Source organism: Poeciliopsis prolifica, unplaced genomic scaffold (genome assembly GCF_027474105.1).
Source record: "Poeciliopsis prolifica strain line A6 unplaced genomic scaffold, Auburn_PproV2 SCAFFOLD023, whole genome shotgun sequence".
In the NCBI taxonomy this organism is placed as follows: domain Eukaryota; kingdom Metazoa; phylum Chordata; class Actinopteri; order Cyprinodontiformes; family Poeciliidae; genus Poeciliopsis; species Poeciliopsis prolifica.
In genome coordinates this window covers 7110147-7124775 of record NW_026562398.1, presented here as the reverse complement: position 1 = coordinate 7124775, position 14629 = coordinate 7110147, and the positions used below count along the sequence as shown (strand labels likewise).

The following is a 14629-nucleotide window of genomic DNA, read 5'->3' as shown; positions in this document are numbered from 1 at the left end:
CCATCGAATATCTCAAAACAACTGACACACAAAGAAGCACCTGCATTTTAATAGTTTTGTTTAATAATTACATTTTTGACATAAAAATCCAGACAATGTTTAAAGACACACATGAATATAATAATTAAGCAGAAATCAGAGCAGTACAACATTAGAGCAGATTGTCACGATGCTTTTCTCATCACAGTTCACAGTCTGTAAAGATGGCGTTTGTAAAGATGGCGTCTGTCCGTCATGTCGATGTTGAGTTCAAATCCTTCAACATCATTCTGCAGCTCGGATGGGTTTGTTCCTGATCAGTTTCTCCAGCTAAGATATTCTTCCAAAAGAACCTAGGAGAATAAAAACGCCATCAGAAACATTCAGTGCCGTTTAACTGCTTATTTTTCAGTATCCCAGCTGGAAGCAGCTGCTTCTTATTTCATCCAGGCAGTATGATTGGTAACAGCTGGAACGGCTTCTCACACAAAGGAAAACGGACCCGTCTGACATGCCAGAGCTTGTTGGTGAAGCCTGCGCCGTAACAAAGTGTAAAAACAACAATTTGCTGTCACTGAAAAAGACAGAAGGGGGGTTTGTTTCTGAGCAGTTGCTAGGGAACAGACAGAAAACAATCAAGCTTTCAATACTCTGGAAAAACAGCACAATGTTGTTTTTTTATTTGAACCATTGAAGAAAAGCCACAGAATGAGAAGTGAGCAGTTAAATGTTCTCTTTTCTTTTAAGTTGACCTATCATGGTTCCCTGATCAGCTTAGGAAAGATCTATGTCTATACAAAACATGTTCTTCACATTTTTTTGCACAAAATTATTCCAAGATTTCAGTTTTGAGATCCTTTTAGAACAAGCTGTTTTATGGCATCCTGTCACTTTAAATCCAAACAAGCTGCTGGCCACGCCCTGAAACGCAACGTTTACACTCAAACATAAAAATGGCTACAAATAGATGCACAATTATAAAACCATACATCTTTGAAAAGCATTAGTAGAGCCTCCTGCACAAACAACAAGAATGCAGCAAGTGGCTTCTGGATGGCAAGTCAACAAAACAACTCTTGTCTTTTCCAGCAGCCATTGTACAGCACATACAGAGGTAAAACTGGCTGTCCAGATATGCTGGAGCTCTGATTACATTGCCAAACGAGGCTGAGCTCGGCTGGGTTGCCAAGTAACAGCACAGTGCCTGTCAAGCGTGACTTTATAATTGGGAAGGTTTTGAAATGGCTCATTTTCCAGACACCGAAAAAATGTGAATTTAATGCCTGAAACATCTGGGGTTTTTTTTTTTTCTTTCTTTTTTTTACCACTTGGGCTGATTTTAGAAGCAGCTGAGGCCAAAATGTAAATATAAAAAAGGTAAAAAAAATGAGAATTTTCTTTGACGGTCCCCTTTAAATGGCTTATTTATTCTACCAGTAGTTTACAGCTATGATGAGGTCAATTATTTTTAGTCAAACGAGAGTTCAGGCGCTACAGGGAGGCACTTTGAGGCTGAGCAGTTAGATTACATGTTTGTTTTTCTGACTCGTCCATACAAAAAAGAAACTGTACAAACGTTTTTTCTGCCCCCATCACTTCATATCTACTGCATCTTCCAGGGTGAAAACAGATCAGATGTCACAGACAGTCTGGCTCTTCAACCTTTCATATTAAAATGCTTTGCAGCGTTTATGGTGGACAGGTTGTGTGGAATGATTTATTAAGCCAGTGCAAAATATTCAAGATTATGTAAATCTGTTTATGTTACGCAATTCTTCAGTGTTTTAAGGGTTTTTGGTATTGTTTCAGAGTGTAACCGCTGTGTAAACGCTCTGAACTCAGTTTGGACTGAATAAAACATTGGACCAACATCTGCTGATGACACTTCTCTCCACATCATCACAGTCTGTGGAAACTTTTCCCTGAGCCTCTACGCTCACAGCAAAAACACAAAATGTAACAGAATGTTTCTGGTCCAGTTTCTACTGCAAATATCTTAGTACACATAAAAGAAGACAAAACTAACAAGTAACTTTCCAGGAAGATATAGCAGCTTGATTATTACTAGACTACTAGATTATTTCACTCATAACTTGGGAAAATGTTTTGTTATAAGTGAAGTAATCTGGCAGAACTAGGAACGTTTTCATTAAGATAAAATAATTAACTTAAAACAAGCTGTGTCTTGCTGAAAAGTTATTTGTAAGTCAATTTTGTCTTATTACTAAAATATTTGCAGTAGAAACTGGACCAGAAATACTCTAAGACTTTGTGTTTTTATAGAGCTCTACCTCATTCACATTTGTAACAAAAGGAAAATTTGCATCACATTTAAAACTTGAAAATATGCAGGAGAGTCATCGTTTCTGTGTCAGGAAACTGTTGATATAAGGAACTTAGAATGGACTTTGTTTCCCAATCCTCTCAATATCTCTGTTATCCTTGTTGCTTGTACACATTTCTTCCTTCCACTAAGTTTTACATACAGCTCTGGAAAAAACTAAGAGCCACTGCAGTGAACCCGACTGAAAACCTTCTGGTTATTCCACCAGATATTGACTTCAGAACTCTTCACCAGGTTAAAACATTAGTGTTGTTGTTGTTTTTAAATCAATATAAACTTGTTTTATTTGCATTATTTGAGGTCTGAACGCTCTGCATCTTTTTTGTTTTTTTGACCATTTCTCATTTTCTGCTAAAAAATACAAAATTTTTGCTAGGAATTTCAGAGACATGTTGTCAGTAGTTCATAGAATAAAAGAACAATGTTCATTTTACTCAAACGTTTTACTCAAGAATACTCTTTTTAAGATGCTCCTGCAGGTTTTGGTTGTTTAGGACAGATTTATTTTCCCTTTCTTTGTCATTTGGCAATAAAATCAGGCTATTTCCTCAGCGTTAGTGACCATAAAAACAGAACTACAGTCAAAACGCACAAAACAAAACATCAAATGAAGACCGAGAGGTCAGGGTGAACTAATTCAGCTCAATAGAAACAATATATCTGTTTAATGTTTATGTTTTCGTTCAATTTAAATTTGTAGTAAAACAACAAGTCAAACAACTAAAAAAAAGCCTTAGGAATACACATTTAAATATTTGACTGTCTCTGGCATAATTAAAAAATAAAAAGGGAATTTGATGAAAATTTAAAAGATACCATTAAACTTTTTAAATCAGAAAACTTTCAAACTGCTTGGAGAAATTCGCCTGTGTTGTCTGAGTCTGATAAGATGGGAGAATGAAAGTGAAAACGTAAAACCAGGATGAAAAGACTCGATCAGCATCTCAATTTATTTTCTCAGGTTTTGTCCAGATTTTTGTTCAGCTGCAGCTCGATCATGTTCTGCACAGCAGGGAGCCTGAGCTGCAGCTCTGCGCTCACCACTGGAGACGTGTGAGGAGAAACATTCAGAAGGAGAGAAAATACAGGAGAACTTCTCTTTTTAATGAAAGAATAGCCAAACTATTTCCAATTAATGCCACAATATTATTTCTATGTTAATAAACATGGCTGCAGAAACTACAGGTTTTTGTTGTGTGAAAATGTCTGAAAGGCCCCTGAAGACGCCCATGCTTACCTCTGCTCAGCAGCTGCAGATTGCGCCCTTCCTCCTGCACCTGGAGCTGCAGCACCTGCTGCAGCAGCTCCTGCCGAAGCGTCTCTTGCACCAAACCCATCCTCTGCAGCTTCTCCCCGTTTAGACGCAACAAGGCTCGGCCTGCAAAGTGAAAGCTGCTTTCAGAAATCTTAGAGTTTACAACATCATTTAGGCTTTTCCACTATTCTGAAGAAAATTGGCCAAAAGATGTTTTTGCACCTGATAGTCCAGAAAAACTCAGTTTCACTGGGGCCCAAAGTTGCAACGTTTCAGCTACTGTGGTTTGCTTTCACTATGCATCAAATGATCCAAACTAAATGGAAAAACCTGTTCCCCTTGTCACCTTTGGGGGCGCTGCGTCAAGACCCACTGAAGAAAACAATACAAAACTCTCAGAAGAAGACACTGAGCACAACTTTCTTTTTCACAAAATTTAAACAAAATAGAGACGCGTCAGATTTTGGTGGATGTGGAATTTCTCTTTTGTCTTTGGCAAAAGACTATTTCTCCCACTGGCATGTTTGTTTTGGTTGCCATTACCCAGAATGCCCTGCATTATAGTCCAGATCCTGCTTTTGGATGGGTCTCTGGTCCGTTTGGTGTTCACATAGGTATTCAAATTGCGCCAGAGTTCACTTACACCGAACTCAGACCGAGGTTTTTAGATGCACTAGTTTGCCTTTTTGGTTGCATCAGAAACTGACTGAACGTTCACACTTGCCCAAAGGAACCGGGCTAGAGTTCAATTAAAGAGCACCAAACAAGGCTGGTGAAAACACCACAAGGGTCTGTTCATTCCGCTTTAATCAAACTCAAGTTCATTTCTCTAGAAAGTCAGGTTCAGGAGAAATTACCTACAACCGCTACTCCATTTTTATTTATATTTAACGTCTGCTTTTGAGGTTTTTATGTCATTTCATTCAGTGGTTCTTGGTGTAGCGCCCCTAGAGGCAAGGAGGGGAACAGGTTTTCAATTAGTTGGGATCATTTGAAAGCGCAGTGTGAAAGTGAATCACAGCAGCTGTTAATGTAACAAACGTTGCAGTTTTAGTTCCAAATCAAACAGATTCTGAAAATACTCTTATTTTATGCAATTTTATCAATTCTCTAAAGAAACTGACAATTCTAACTGAGCCAGAACAGGAAAAGTTTAGTCTAATTTCTTGTCAGATCACTTTAAAAAGGTGATTATGTGTCTTCTGATGGGTGAACCTGTGATGGCGTGCTGCGAGAACGCCTCCACGTAGGTCAGGTAGTTGTGTGGACAGTGTTTCTTCAGCCATTTACAGACATCCTGCTGCGACCAGAGAACGACGGGCCGGATCAGGCTGGGCTGCGTCGGACTCGTGTGATAGATGCCGTAATTGTCACTGGAGCGGTACTGGAAAAAAAAAAAAAAAAAACAGACAAGCAGCTAATCTTTCAGGACAAAACAAGAGAAAATGTAGCTCAACTTTTAAATGTTTACTGCAGCCTCGCGCTTTGTTGAAAAGACGGCTGCAGCCGAGCATAAAGGCCGAAAAAGTAATTTATATTCATGAGAGAAACCACCAGCACTTCAGAATTTGAGCTGCTTTGTTCAAAGGTGATTTGCAGGACAGGCCAACAGTTAATAGAAATATTTACTTGTAGAAACGGGTCACAACAGTCCTGAAGATAGTCATGTTTGCAAGCGTTTTGCCAGACAAAGGAAATGCATCTGAAATGTCTGCAGATACACAAACATCTCTGAAGAGTTTTTAGTCTTTTGTGGATTTGAATTTAATTTTAAGCTCAACTCTGACAACCAGAATCAGTATTTACGATGCTGAGTCTCTGCAAGAGCTGCAGAAAAATCAAGCATAGGCCTCTGGGATCAAACACAAACATATACATGTGGTATAGACGTACGTACTGGATGAAAGAGTCTCGTTATTCTCCTTCTGTTATGACTTTATTGTCATATGAATTTATGAAATTCTTCTTGGTGTGTTTGAGTCGATGACATCACAGAAATGACATCCATTTCTGTGATGTAGAAAATGGAGCTGAAACCAGTAGAAAATGGCCGATGATTTACTGTTTTCAGTTCTGAAAACAACAGAAAACATGAGTGTCACTGTTGAAAACTGACCAAGTAATCACTGAAAATCTTAGATGATTAAATCTGACTTTTCAAGTCTTCTTCACAAACAACCTCCATGTGGTTTATCACACAAACCCAACTTCTTGTTGCAGATTACAAGAAAATGTCTTCGAGGAAGGAATTTGATCAAAAACAAGCGATAAAGAGAGAAAAAAACAAGAAGAAATCAGGACAATCAGCTTCCTTAAACCTCATGTGATGTCATCAGAGGAATGCACATGTGGAGGCTTGTTTTTATGTGGAAGAGGAGACCAGCAATTAAACAAAAAACCAAAAAAAAATAAAACTGCCTATAATGTGTTCTGCATGTCCCAAGCAACATCTAGTGGAAGTTTGATTAGGTTTGAATTAAAGTCTATGTGGTGAGTAGCTTTAAAATGTCCAGGATGTAAAACTGTACATCAGTAATCCTGTTGTCTTTCATCAAGAAGTCAGTTTTAAAGTTTAGCACGTTTGGCTTTTTCTCCAACTCTGATTTCTTTAATTTCACAGAATAAAGATGAGCTGACAGCCAGGACTCAGCAGGGAGCCGTTTATGTGCAAGAGAGACTATGAACAAAAGAGTTCGCATGATAAATACATGAAGAGTAAATGAAAGAACGACATGTAAAAGATGAAAGTGAAGTGTGGCACCAGTAATAATGCTGCTCACAGAGCTGCACAACCGCGTAGCAACGATTAAGTTCACGTTCCATGAGACGAAAATAAACCAGCCGCTGCATTGTGTGTGTTGCAGAAGAGAAGAGCCAAACAAAGCAATGCCTGCGACTCTGTTATCAGCCCAGCCCAGTTCTGTTTGCAGCTTTAGCTTCAGCTCCTAAAGGCCTTTTAAACTGCCTTTCATGGGCTGAAAACAAAGCCGTCTTGTAACCGCCGGCTCCAAATGTGGCCAGTTCACAGCATAAATGGACCGCGGCTGCTGACAACACTGACCGCGTAAGGAGACAAAGCTGCATCAGATAACAAGAGACTTTAATTTAAGCTGGAACCTCTCACGCATTAGTCCGGGTTTCACAAAGAACTAGGAGGGGAACGAGACCGGCTCGGCCGACTGGATGCTATCTGGCGCAATAATTTCCGTTTCTCAATAAATAGACACAGCGGTGCAGCAGCAAAGTGTGAGCGCTGGAAGACCTTTACTATTTAAAGCTAAAAGGCGGTAAGAGCCGCCGTGCCGCTGGGGGGAGAGCAGTTCCCATTCTCTGCTAACAAAGTGTCCATTAGCCACAAAGGAAGAGGACATGTTGGACTGGGAATTTTATTCTAGCCATGATTTTTTGCAGAGGAAAAGATGCAGACCAGCAGAAAGGACAGTTTTCCTCAACGAGACATCACACCGTCCATCTTAGAGCTGGGCGACATGGATTACAAAGAAAACCTCAGATTTTTATCATACCAAATCTGATTTCTATGATGGAATATTAAGGACACACTAAGAAAATTTTAAAAACACAATGAGAAAACATAAGGCCACAATTAAGTCAAAAGTCATAGTTTTCTGACTTTATTCTGGTATTACCACAACTTTATTTACATCCTATTTTGACTTGATCTTAGATGAGGTGAAACTGATTTTATGTTAAAACCACTTGCCATATGGAGCGCCGATCATCTCCAGCCAACAGATCAGAGTAAATTAATTTCCATCATGTCCATATGAATGGAAATCAAATCAATCAATGTATTGAAGAATTAAAGTAGTTCTCTGTTCGAACAGAGTATCAGGTTTACTGAAGTTTCCTAATGGGAGGTTTTTAAAGGCTCATCGCCAGTGGAAAAGGCTCTTCTTTTTATAACATTTACCGTTAGAGTGGCTTAGGTTATTCTTAATGCATGGATAATTACACTGCTATTAGCTGAGCCACAGCACTTATCGACTTCAAAATGCCACTTTCTGGTTCAGGTCTCTAACAGGAACCTTTTGTTACGTTTTTAGCCTCTTTTCACATCCTGCTCAATGTCTGGAGGCAAAATAAATAATAAATAATAATCTAGCCAAACAGCCAGCAGCTAAAATAAATTGATATGGGTTTGTTAAGCACATCCAACCTGGAACAAACTTCTAGAAAACTGCAAAAACAGTGAAACACTGAGTTCCTCTAAATCAAGACCAAAACCCTCCTATTTAGCAAATAACATTTAATGTTTTCAACCATGCTAACAAAACACTGAGCAACATATTTAATATGTGTGGATCATTTTAGCGATGGCACTTGACAAAATAAAATATTTGTTACTGATTTTCACAATTATTGACTATATGATGAGTTTATAATGTTTTTCTGCACTTTGAACTGCCTTGTTACTTAAATAAACTTGGTTGTTTGTTAGAGATGGTGAGAACTTTAGAACCTGTAATTTTGAGAAAACAATTCTTTCTGTTAATGTGGGATTTGAATGCAATCCAATTTAATATCAAAGTTTCCAAGTTATGCTACTATATTAACAAAAATGTATTTATTTATACAGGGAGAGTCAATAAATGTGGGAATTGCTGCATTTATTCTGGCTTCTTGGCACAGGCACACAGTTATTCTGACCAAAAAAACAACAACAAAACAAGGAAATATGTTCAAATCACATCCAGCAGTCAGAAAAAGCGACGTTATCAACTCTGCAGTTGCAGCGATCAGAGTTGAGATCAAAAAGAAAATGCCAGGATTATAAAAAGCAGCTGCAGCGTGATTACAATAATGAGGGAAATGTCTGCAGCCAAGCAAAAATCTCATATTTGCGAGTGGCGGAGTTCGATAAAGAAGTTCTGACAACATAATGGAAGGGAATTTGACTGAAATAAAAAAATGTATCAGCAGAGGAGTTGTCTGAATCTAGCAGCGAGAGCAGAGGCAGCTGCTCTGGGAGGAATGAATGAGTTTTTGTGTTTGTGGGTTTTTTTTCCTCTGGCAAAGTTTTCCATAAAAGCGTCCAACAAGCTGCCAGAGTCTGAGCTAGTGGCGATACAAACACATGTAACGGCCTCTGTTCATAAACTCAAGAGTGGAGATCATTGGATTTGCATCTCATTTGGTTCAACATCCTCTAGCTTGTTCATCATTTCTAGGAGCTCTCTGTGTGTTTAAATCGCTGGAGAGGATTGTTGAAATCTGATGGCTGTTCCAAATTAGCTGCTTATGAATTCATGCTCAGAATTGTTGATGTAAAACACAAGTGTCAAACTCAAGGACCAGGGGCCACTTCTGGCCCACCGTAGCTTTTTATGCAGTCCTTTAAACTAAAAATTACATCAATACATTCTTCCAGTTTTCACAAATTTGCAAAATTCACACAAAATCAACAAATCTCTGCATTTTTTTTCCTGATATTACTGCTTAATTTGATCAAAATTTGTAAAAAAAATATTGAGTTTAAAGTGACTGCTGCCGTAGCAGTACTTGATGTCAAATTGTAGTATGCAATTTATACAGTGAGTAATAAAACTTCACATTTAACATCAGTACAAATATTGTAAACCCCCTAAAACTCATAGTTAATTCAATAAATAATATTTAATTTGAAAATATGATCAGAAGCAGTTACTGCGTGAAGCTTAGTCATACAATTCAAACTTCTTCATGCAATATGACAACAGTAATAAGTAGCTCTTATCATTTTTATTGTTATGATGGCAACAGAAAATATTGTGATAAAACTTTAAGCCCATGTAGCTCACACCTACTAACACTTTTATCTGTAAATTGAAATAAAATAAAAGGATTTCATGTTATATAAAACAGCAACATCAGAGCAGATTCTTCTTTTTGTCACTAAGATTTTTCCACATTTGGTGAAATTGACATTTATGTTAAAATGTGTATGATTGATTGATTAAAGTTTTGGTTTGGAATAGAGGATAAAGTCTAGAAATCATAATATTTCTCCATTCCCCAAAGTTTCAACCAAATTCAATATTTTTCCTGATTTTTAAGTACTGCAGATAAATCTTGTCACAACTTCCACATTTAGCTGCAGATTTAATAAATACAGCACAGCATCTGTTGTGTGCTTTTATATACATTATATCACGTTTAAATCATGTTTAGAACCTGGTTTAGGTCCATATTATATTTACTGGGATCTGATCCACTTCCCTGGAATCGGAACACCGAGTTCTCTCTTCTGATTAAGACTGGAAACACGAATGAAACAAATCCTCTCCAACATGAGCGCAATGACATCAGGCAGGTAATTACATGGACGCAGGTGTTGAGATCAGGTCGGTTCTCTATACCTGAAGGATCTCCGTGCCCGGCTGCTGTAGAAGCTTCACGGTTCTTCCCCCAGCCGTTTTCTGTCCCCGGCCGTCATGCCAGGTGAGGTTCCCACCTGTCCGCCGACTCAGCTGGTGCTTGAAGTCCTCAGGCAGAGCCCTGTACTCCACAGCGGGCCTGCAGAAACTGAAACTGGAAGCAGCTGGAGAGACAGCAGGAGGAAAGAAACCAGATTTAGACTCTGAGTGCCTTAAAAATAAAAGCCTGGGCATACAAATTATTCATTAAAGGGTTAATCTAAAGTTGACTAAAGTTGTAGGTCGACTAACGGCTAATTTTGTATCGTTTGTATCAAGAGGGACGACCGTCTTCCGGTATATTTTTAGCGAGCATTTTTTTTAGTGTCAACATTATATTGTGTTAACTGGGATAAAATGTTAATAAGTTGAAACAGAACCGCATAAAGTCAATTTTCTACCCCACACCGGACTCTGTTTGGACAGCTCAACTTTCCCGTAATGCTACGGCTTACCGCCATCTTTGTTTTTGCATCAACGGCTAAACTTAAGAATGGGCGGCAGCGCCCTCTGCTGGATGGCGGCCAAACTACAACAATAAAAGTCTACGCGGACGTTATTAGCTATTAATCGATTGGAACCGATTTTAATCTAACGAACCATCAGATCAGGGTGGAGTACCCAAATATTGTTCTCAGGTAATAGTAACACCACCAAAATACATTTTTACTCAAAGTAAAAAATGGCTGTACAATAATTTACTTACGCTTACAATAGTATATGGAAAAAAGACGACTCACAAACTAAGTAATCAAAAGATCAATCATTTGACATAAAAAAAATACATTATCAAATGGACCAAAACATAAAGTTATGTGAAAATGTTAAAAATTTTATTTTTTCCAAACAAATTCCATAAATATAAAACAAATTAAACATTAACAAAATATTTAATTTTTTATCTGGTTGAATCAAAGTGTTCATAATATTAAATTGGAAATATTTGCTATTTTTGTGCTTATCCATGCAACTTTTTGTAACTCGCTGTATAGATCATGAACAATAATCTCACATCAATTAAGGCTGAGGCAGCTGTTGAGTACAAGTAAGAAAGTTTGACAGTTCTTGAGAAAAATCTGCAATAAACTTCCAATGATATATTACCGCAAAAAAGTGTAGGGATTTGTTGATTTTGCACCATTTCCACAATAATTCTGAATTATTGTTAACTGACTGATACAATTTGGCAGTAAACAGATAAAAAAATGCATTTATTTGATTGATAACATAACATTTAAGTTATGTGTTTAGTCTAGAATATAGAGGGCCACATAAAAAACTATGGTGGGCCAAATTTGGCCCAGGGGCCTTGAGTTTGACACATGTGCTCTATACCATTAATCTACAGTCTGTACCACTCAGAGTTGACATCATTATGAAATACCTGATCTGACCTGCTCCATTAACCACTGCAGGCCTTTGAAATCCAGAGCTCAGGTGGTACAATTACCTTTCGTGAAAGGCTGGAAAGCAGATGTCAGAGCAGTGAGACAAGCCAATTTCTCATCATTACGAGGAGGCCTGCAGGCAGAGATCCAAGCCCCCTCAACAGCAGGTGGCTTCTCCACATCCACTAATTAAAGAGTGCGGAACTATAGTAAACACGCTGTTACTGGCACAGATTCTGGCAGAAAGCCGTGGGTCATTACGGATTCATGAGCCAGATTGGACGGATTTTCTCACTTTGAAAAATATGTGTGCAGCTGTATCAGTGTGTGCTACTAAGATGACTGACACAATTCAAAAGGAGGGCCAGAAGGAAAAGAGAAGTGAGGGGGAGCTGGTTTCTGAGCAGCTCATGAAAGAGTGTCCTGGTGAGTTTTTTGTTGTTTTTTTAGGGCTGTGCGTCTCCTCGCTGTCATTCTGGATCTCCTGCTGAGCAGTCCAGCAGTCATTAAGGGTTCATCTTCATCATCAGGTTATCCAAGAAAACTCTGCATGCCATTCTGGTTTCTTTGAAGCTGTGCTGAAATGTGAGCTCTGGCTCATGCTGCTTCTGCTGAAGTAAATACTAATACACTGCTATAAAACACATAATTAAACCCATTTGTCAGAGGTTTCTTTTTCAGTGATTACTGTTTATTTAATTTTACCAGAGTGAGTGGTGCAGATAAAAGCTCCTCTTGGTTAACTTTGACATTGAAAATCCCTCAGGAACCTTGGATCTGACTCCAAATGAAGCTTTCGAGCTGACCAGAGCTTTGATGCAGATGCTGATTTACGCGTTTCAGCACCCTGTCTCTGTCCATCAGCAGATTGTGCCCTGCAGGCATTTATGTACGCTGCCCTATAGATTGAGAGCAACCCAGTTTTTGGCTGATAATGGATGCTTTGACCTCAGCTGAATCTCTCTAAGAGCGCACAGGAGGCGCTTTGTTACCAGCTGCTTGCATTTACCCAACGAAACTGGTTTGACAAGTGAACAAACCGGAATTGCACACTGTCTCGCTAAATTCAGCTTGTTTTTTTTTTTTTTTTTTTTTTTTTTGTCTCTGAAAAAGACAGGAGCAAATGAATGATTAGGAGAGGAATATCAAGCTCCCTACCGTCCACAGCCATGGCGAGTCCGAGCTGGAGTGAGTTCAGTGAGTGTCTCTCATGGTTTCCACGGAGCGACGCGCCTCTCCTCTTCTCCAGCAGAAACTTTCACGCGCTGCGCCGCTCCACATCCTACCGGTTCTGGTGGTTAAAACCAGCTGACGTCCTGCGCGGAGAGTGGGCTGAACTCACTCTGGGCACGCAGGAACATTTCCCCGCGACGGGCTCCAGCAGCCTCCTGCGCGTGCGCCTTCTTCTGTGTTTGTTTTTTCTTCCTCTCCTTCTCTCGTGAGAATGACACGCGCGGCTGTTTCTCAAGAGGAGCACGGTGAGCTCAAAGAGCGGCCCCGGGCCCTGTAATTAACGCAGCTCGCTGAGAGACTGAGAGACGGCGCGCATGAAAAGGCTTCTCATCATCTCTGCAGCATCCACCAGAGGGGATTCCCCTCTGCCTTTCCTCTCAGAGAGGGAGTCCTGTCTTTCTAATGGACGCTTTTAGAGCAGAAGAGCTGCAGGACAAGTTGCCTCTCCCTGAGTCCTGATCCGGTCTTATGGTCAAGACTGACCCGGTTTTATGGTAAAGACTGGTTAGGTGACCTATAATCTGCTGTCAGCAATAGTCAAAGTCAGGGGTGGTTCTAGGATCTGACCTTTATGGGTCCTTAGCCCCCAGCAGAGCTAAGCACTAAGAGAAGTTATTTGTTGGTGCATTTTTTTAAAAACGTCACTGCTTATTTACATACATTCACAGAAGAAATTAAATAGTTTTGTCCAACTAAAACTGTTAACAACAACATGCAGGTCAGGAAGAAATGAAGAGCCCACTGCACTGAACCCCACTGAAAACCTCCAAATATTGATTTCTGAACTCTTCCTGAGTTAAAACATTAGTTTTGTTGTTTCTAAATGAATCTAAACCAGTTTTTTTTCTTTATTTCAAGGTCTGAAAACACTGCATTTTTAAGTTATTATTACTTAGTATTTATTTTCAGAAAATGAAAAAGGATCAAAGTTTTTGCTTGGAATTTCAGAGACAATTTGTCAGTAGTTCAACAATCTTCATTTTATTTAAACGTGTACCTATAAAGAATAAAATCAGAAGACTGATATTTTTTTCCAGAGCTATATGTATATGAGACGCGGGTTGACAGCAGCTCACTGCGGCTGCGCAGTGTCCGTTTCCAGGCAACCGTGACGTTCAGCGTCGGTCCGTAGCGTTCAGGGGTCCTTCAGCTCCCGCCACGACAGTGTAGCTGACCTTAATATTGCCTGTGTTTTATTTGGCCATAATTGTTAAACTTAGCGTTGATGTGTTTATTACCACTTTCTTATAATAGGAACTAGTTCCTATTATTATAGTTCCAGTTTCATCAGTTTCAGATGATGAAACTAAAACAGTTTAATCAGCTGTTTGCTAACTGCTGCTGTCACTAGTCTGAAGGAGCTGTATGAGAAAGGCAGCGACTGATGAGACCAAACAGAATGGTTTTGGAGATTAAAAAATTTCTCAAACATGCTTTACAGATTTAAAGTGACACTCCAGGTGTTTTTGATGAGGGAATAACATTATAACATGATGTAACGCTGAAAAGTCAAATTTAAATAATACTGCCCCTTTAAGAAAAAAAACATGTAACCTAAAATGATTCAAGGAAGACATTTATAAAGATTTAAATATTAACACAATATTGTGTGTATGGTAAAAACAAAACAAATGAACAAAAGTAAAAGACATCTGAAAATTTCATTTTCCAGACTTGAATGAGCAAAGTTCTTAGCTACAACTATAAATATAAGTTTCGTTAAATTTCCTGATCTTTAAAGGTTTCCATAAACCGATCGATGTAAAACTGGAACATCTTATCAGCAAAGATGATGAACTGCATCCTTTAAATGTGTCCCTGATTTTTAGACCTTTATAAAAGTTACTACGAAACTACAGCAGCTGTGTAAAATCACATTTTAAGTGAATACCAACTAAAGTTGTCAGTAAATAAAATAAAAGTGAAATAAAACACCTATTTTTTTCAACACTGGGTTTTTCACTGAATTATATAGGTCCAATGCTCTGATGTTATTATTGTTGCTTAAGCTAACAGG

The 14629-nt window shown here is 38.8% G+C and overlaps 1 protein-coding gene across 1 annotated transcript; it reads right to left on the bottom strand.

Annotated features, from left to right (window-relative positions):
* Nucleotides 1-41: 41 nt before the first annotated feature.
* Nucleotides 42-12916, bottom strand: samd10a (sterile alpha motif domain containing 10a). Its single transcript, XM_055045853.1, has 5 exons — nucleotides 12538-12916; nucleotides 9935-10116; nucleotides 4794-4962; nucleotides 3561-3701; nucleotides 42-332 (listed from the first exon to the last, which is right to left on the bottom strand). Exons 1-5 carry the CDS (start codon nucleotides 12548-12550, stop codon nucleotides 310-312), a joined length of 528 nt encoding a protein of 175 aa, XP_054901828.1. The 5' UTR covers nucleotides 12551-12916; the 3' UTR covers nucleotides 42-309.
* Between the last annotated feature and the right edge of the window lie 1713 nt (nucleotides 12917-14629).